Source organism: Dreissena polymorpha, chromosome 13 (assembly GCF_020536995.1).
Source record: "Dreissena polymorpha isolate Duluth1 chromosome 13, UMN_Dpol_1.0, whole genome shotgun sequence".
In the NCBI taxonomy this organism is placed as follows: domain Eukaryota; kingdom Metazoa; phylum Mollusca; class Bivalvia; order Myida; family Dreissenidae; genus Dreissena; species Dreissena polymorpha.
In genome coordinates, this window is record NC_068367.1 from 54,834,811 (window position 1) to 54,841,276 (window position 6,466).

A 6,466-nucleotide genomic window follows, 5' to 3' on the forward strand; every position below is an offset into this window, starting at 1 on the left:
TTACAATGAACATTGAAACGCTAGCTTTAAACCCAATATTGGCCTGTTAACACATTTAAGTAGTCCACGGTTACAGGATTCTTGTTTACACTCATGAAATCAAGTTGCCCTGGCTGCTTAATGGATTGAAAACATTCATTGACATTAGATACTTCTTGCTTGTATGCACATATAAACCAGTTGTCACTGCTGTGGGCCGGTATGGTTTAATCTCAATCGTGATACATCGGCTATCTCGGATTCCTCCGGATTTATGAAATAAATCGTCTGCTGATCCAGAGTGGGTTTAATCTTACACTACTTGTCACGTGACTGGTGACGTTAATACTTTGTTTGCTGGAGAAATAAACTTACCAACAAACTTCAAGTTGATATTTATTTGACTCTGTTTAGCTGAACATTATGTGTTGATAGACATTGGACAATATCTATATTGGTGTGTTTAGTTTAGTTTAGAATTCAATGAGCCTTAGGGTACCTTATTGTTTGAGTTAAATAAAATTAAAAGATCTTGAGAGAAAAATCTTCAGTGATCTGCAAAATGGCGACCTTTTTGCAATCCTCCGTTGAAAAAGGATCTGACATGGTCCAAGACTTCTTCTGTTCGACCTGCGAAGAGGAGAAACTGGAAGAATCGGCTGATTATTACTGTGAATCTTGCGTCAAGTTTTACTGCGGAAAATGTATTCACTTGCACAGCCAGTTGTTTAAGAAACATTCCCCTCATGGAAGGAGTGATATGAAGAAATGGCCTGTTGCGAAGAAGGTGGAAGATTTCCTTTTTAAATGTGATGTTCATAAGGAAGAAAACTTGGCAATGTTATGCAAAGACCATGGCCAGCTGTGCTGCATTAATTGTGCTTTCCTTAATCACAGGTATTATATCATTTGTTTCGTTTTTTTTTAGGAGAAAAAGCGTATGTTTTTACTTCGTTGACGTTGAAATAAACTTATCCAAACATCAATTTAATTATAAGAATAAAACTAATGTTATTTTAATAAACAGCCATTTGATGTTCAATTAATATAGAAATTAACTTTCTTTTAAGCATATTATTATTTTAGTCTAATCAATATTTTCAGGGGTGAATTTAAATTTTCAGGAGGCAAAATATTTAGATTTATTGTTTCTGTATGTTTGTCAAATGCCCTTCAAATGTTGTTTTGCTTTAACTTAGTTAAAATACAAGACAAACAACACAATTGTATGATAAACTAGAAATGGCGCGGCAGAGGTCTCATAGATGTTATATTAAAAGGCATTTTTTGATGCGCAAGGCCTATGTTGGTGGGGCCCCGGGGTGGTTAATGTGGACATGGGTACGAAACAAAATTAGGATACGACACAAATTTAGGTACGAAAACAATTTGGGTACGAAAAAAAAATTGGGAACGAAAAAATTTTGGTTACGAACAAAAACATGGAGGTACGGAGAAATTGGGGTTCGAAAAAAATTTGGGCACGAAACAAATTTGGGTACGAAAAAAAAAATTGGTACGATAAAAATTGGGTACACAAAATTTTGGGTACGCAAAGAAATGTGGGGGTACGGGAAAGAAGTACACGTCGACCCTTGATAAATTTGAAAGAGGACGGGAACCTAGCTGCCTTTACCTTTATCAATGGCCCTGGGGTGGGTAATGTGGACATGGATTGTCGAGATAGACCATGTTGTCATAAGAGATGTTCAGTATTAATTTGAAGTCAATTTGTGAATAAATGAAGAATTTATGTTAAAACAAAATTTTGGGTGGACATGGTCTATGTGGGCGGGGCGCACCAGGGTTGGTAATGGGGCGACGCATAGTTGAGATTGACCGTAATGTCATAAGAGATGTTCAGAATCGATTTGAAGTAAATCGGTGTAGAAATGAATGAAGAAGTTCATGTAAAATAACTCAACTATAGTGTTAACAAGGGTTTACTATAGCCATATAAGGAAAACTGCCCCGCCCCCATAACTTGTGACCCAGGGGTCAGATCAAAATTCCAAATTGTGCACCGTCACACATATGCTCATAGCTACCATATGTGTAAGTTTCAAGGTTCTAGTGCTAATAGTGTAGGAGGAGATAGTGGCCAGGACGGACGGACAGACGGCGGAGATAACCACATTATCCCCACGCTTTTGTAAGCGTGGGATAAAAATATATTTTGGGGTTGGCTTCTTGGTAACATATGCGTCAAAATGATGCAAGGGAGATTACTTGTAAGAGTCATGAATGAAAATGAGTATGAATATGTGCGCATCAAAATGCAAGACTGTGCTTCAATTGAAATCCCTTCTGATGAATTCAAAACTTGGTTTTAGATTACGAACATGTTTATAAATTATACGCTTCAGTTAAGTTAGAGGTAAACCATACCAGTAAGATGGTCCTGCTTTAACTGGTGAAATGAAAAACGTTAAGCCTTAAAGCGTCTTGAATATATACACATGTATAAAGCAAAGAGATAATAAAAGCCATGATATTGTGATTAGTAAATATATGGTAAAAATAAATAAATAAAAGAAATAATCATCAAATACATACTTATAGATAATAAATGATTTTTTAATTACACATTTACCAGACTTGCATAGATTAAGATATAAAATAAGTATGTATGCATCATTTATTAATTATTATACCCCCACAAACAAAGTTTCTGTCGGTCTGTATTAAGTGGCGGCTCTCTATTTCAAGTTGTTTTCATCCAATCGTGACCAAATTTGGTCAGATGTTATATCTCGATGATGTCTAGGTCAAGTTCGAATATGGGTTATGCCGGATAAAAAAAACTAGGTAACGGGGTCACTCAGTGCGTTTTAAACATTGAGCATGGTGTCCGTTCTCTAATTCAAGTAGTTTACATCCGAGCTTCACCAAACTTGGCCAGAATTTGTATCTAGATGATGTCTAAGCCAAGTTCGAACATGGGTCATGGCAGACCAAAAACTATGTTACGGGGTCACTTAGTGCGTTTTAGACATTGAGCATGGTGTCCGCTCTCTAATCTAATTCAAGTAGTTTTCTTTCGATCTTCACCAAACTTGGTAAAAAGTTGTATTAAAATGATGTCTAGGTCAAGTTTGTGTCATGCCGGGTCAAAAACTAGGTCACGGGGTCACTTAGTGCGTTTTAAACATTCAGCATGTTGTCCGCTCTCTAATTAAAGTAGTTGTCATCCAATAGCTTCACCAAACTTCGTCATAAGTTTTATCAGATGATCTCTACGCCAAGTTTGAACATGGGCCATGCCGGGCCAAAAACTAGGCCACTGGGTCACTTAGTGCGTTTTTTAACATTGAGCATGGTGTCTGCTGTTTTTTGTGAAGACAACATGCAAAATATTCTGTTTCAATGCGGCATGTGGAGGTATTCGTCACGTCTATGACAAGCTCTAATTCGTTTTCATTAAAATCTGTTTTCTTACAGGCAATGCAAAACAGTAATTCTGTTATCGGACTTGGTACAAAATACCTCCACTGACCTCAAACAAGTATCAGTTACTATCCAAACTTCTCTGGCAGAACTGAAGAAGCTTCAAGACAATCAGGAGGCTAGCATTCAGTCTGTGCAAATTTCATATGATGAGCAGTTACAAAAGATACAGGAGACTCGGCAAAAGGTACTTGAAGCCTTGGACGTGCTTGAAAAGAAGACACTGCAAGAAATGAAAGATAATCTTACCAAACTGCAAGCCTCTCTAAAAAGTGATGTCGACAAGTGTGCCACTCTTCGAGATGAATTAAAACAACTTGGAGATGCTATTCAGGACATAAATGATAAAAGCAAACGAGAACTATCTTTCATAGCCAGCATTAAATGTCTGGACAAAATACAGCAGTTAGAAAAATATCGAAAGGAGAACTTTGCTCAACTAAAATCGTCAATAACTTTCCAGCCTAATAGTGAAATTGTTCAGTACCTTTCCAAGTTGTCAGGTCTTGGGAGGATTGAACACTATGCCCAGACATTGACAGTGCAGGGATTTCCGGACCAAGTCATAAGGATTGATGGGAAGTCTGAGTATGATGTACGCCTGCGAAATGATTCAAATAATGAGTTTTCTTGCAGTATCAGAGACATATGTGTTCTCCCTAGTGGAGAGGTCCTGGTTTTAGACGACGAAAATAGAAATGTCAAGCTGTTAAACCAGCATTACCAGCTGGTGAGTCACTGTAGTGTATCTGGTGAGCCACGGTTCATGTGTCAGATCACATCAAGTGAGGTTGGTGTTACTATCAGTGGTATCAGCTGTAAAGGGGTCCAGTTTATCAAAGTGAACAACAACCAGCTGGTGAAAGACAGAATGCTCGAGTTTCAACATTGCTGTTTCGGTATTGCCTTCCACCAGGAAGACCTGTTTGTAACCTCTGGTACTGAACTATACAACTACTCTCTGAGTGGTAAACTAGGCAGCAAACTTCACGAGGATAACTCAAATACATTGACAGGTAAGAATTATATTGGATTTATCTTTATGATCAAGAACATGTCACTATAGCAGCAAGACCCTCCAATTTCTGCAGTATTACTCATACAAATAGTTATTTATATATATTGACTGTCACTCCATGACAGGTCTATGAAACGAAAGTTCATGGCTGTGAAAAGAATTGTTTTTGACCTGTTCTTTATATTTCGTTGTTATCAAATAAACATAGTGTAATATTGTATGTATACTTATGATTATATACTTAAATTTCTCTTTCATTGATGCAAACAACAAACAAACAAGAATTAACAAATACTTAATTTATGTGATTATAATTTTAAGAGGTTGCTTTTGTAATAGGTGAAAAAGTACTAGACAGGAAAGGTCCAGTATTGTTTCTTTTTCTACATTATTGTACCTAAGTAAAAGTAACAAACGCAACTTAATTAATATTTTTTACACATACATGTATGCAGTATGCTTATCTGATTTCACTCATAAATATGGCATGACATTGTAATCATGTATTTTGTTTTGAAGTATGGAGTTGTGCAGTCAGCCCGACAGGTGACAAGTTATACGTCACAAACCACTCCCAAAACAAGCTCCTCACTCTGGCCAGGGATGGATCAGTCCTTTCCATCTTCGTGGACGATGAATTGGAAAGTCCAGCTTGTGTACATGTGACATCTGAAGACAAGGTGCTGGTATGTGGAAGGGGTTCCCATACTATCCTCCAGGTGGACAGCCAGGGCAGTAAGAAGCTGGCCACTCTGGCAACAAAGAGGGATGGGCTCAATGGACCACGCTCAGTCTGCTTCAACAGCCACACTGACTGCATTATTGTGGGAATGTATAACACCAAGATCTTGGTGTACACAATAAAATAGCTTATCATTCTTTTATCTGATGTGTGTACTCATAAGTGATACAAATTACAATAATATAGATTTTAGTAAATAAGTGCTCTGTTACAAATATATATGTATTGTGAAGTAATCAGAAATATAAATGACAATAGCTGTTTGTGTAATAATTTTATATATGTGGATACTTATATTTTATATAAATAATGTTATCACTCATGATATTTTTAAAATGTGATATGATCGATGTGTAACAATGAGTTGATTTATTCATGTATTGCTCTTTATATTTCTCTGATAGAATTTAGTCTATGGAAAACTTATCAATCGATAACATTGGCTGATATAATATAGCAATATTTTGTCATTAATGGATAGTTTTCACATTTAAACACCTTTTAAATGCTTTGTTATTGTCATTTTTCTTACAGTGTGTATGATTGTTTTCCATTACTTGGCGCTTGGCTAGCTAATCATAATTGTGTAGCAAACGCCGAGATGAAAGAGAAAAACAGATAACTGCATGTTTGTTTTGTATGATATCAGGCCAGGCTTAAATAAAATAATGGAGAAGCTTGCCGAACCTTAATTTATTCCCACCAAGCCTGATATATTACAAAACCATCAGGCAGTTATCTGGGTTTTTTCTGTTTATCATAACTTCGTCTCAATTTTAAAAGAAATGATGATTTATTATCGCTGAAAAACGCTGCATTTTTAGTTGGAATGAATATAGATTTGAAATTTGACGTGTTAATGATGACGTCTTTAGCCTTTGTGCCTAATACTTGTAAAATATGTGTTTTGATGTTTTTGTAAAAAAAAACATATGTCAAAATTATATTATCCATATATTATATTTATCCAATTGTTTGTTTTGTTGAATCTGATGTACCGAAAATGATTACCTTACTAATTATTCTGAGTAATATTTCCTATTTAAAAATATTGGCTGATATAACAACTTTCTGTTGTTGTGATATAAAATCATATATCAGGCAGCGTTATATCAGGCAGATATCAATGTAGTGTATAATAAAGAGTAAAAAAGAATCAGTAATATCCCAAAGGGGGATGATGTCTTCAATTCAATGTGAAATCATAATTCCAAACATAACTCTGCAAGCAGTCACTCCAGACTTGAACCAGTTATGTTTTAACTATTTTACTTATACCT

General features: G+C 35.9%; 1 protein-coding gene across 2 annotated transcripts; it reads left to right on the forward strand.

Moving 5' to 3' along the window:
- Nucleotides 1–314: 314 nt before the first annotated feature.
- On the forward strand, nucleotides 315–6,079 carry LOC127856561 (uncharacterized). Of its 2 annotated transcripts, none has more exons than XM_052392854.1 (3): nucleotides 315–876; nucleotides 3,421–4,442; nucleotides 4,964–6,079. In XM_052392854.1, the coding sequence occupies exons 1-3, from the start codon at nucleotides 542–544 to the stop codon at nucleotides 5,311–5,313; spliced, it is 1,707 nt and encodes a 568-aa protein (XP_052248814.1). In that variant the 5' UTR covers nucleotides 315–541; the 3' UTR covers nucleotides 5,314–6,079. The 2 variants fall into 2 exon arrangements, with proteins under 2 accessions (XP_052248814.1, XP_052248815.1); XM_052392855.1 differs by having other exon boundaries at nucleotides 751–876; nucleotides 3,516–4,442.
- Nucleotides 6,080–6,466: the final 387 nt, after the last annotated feature.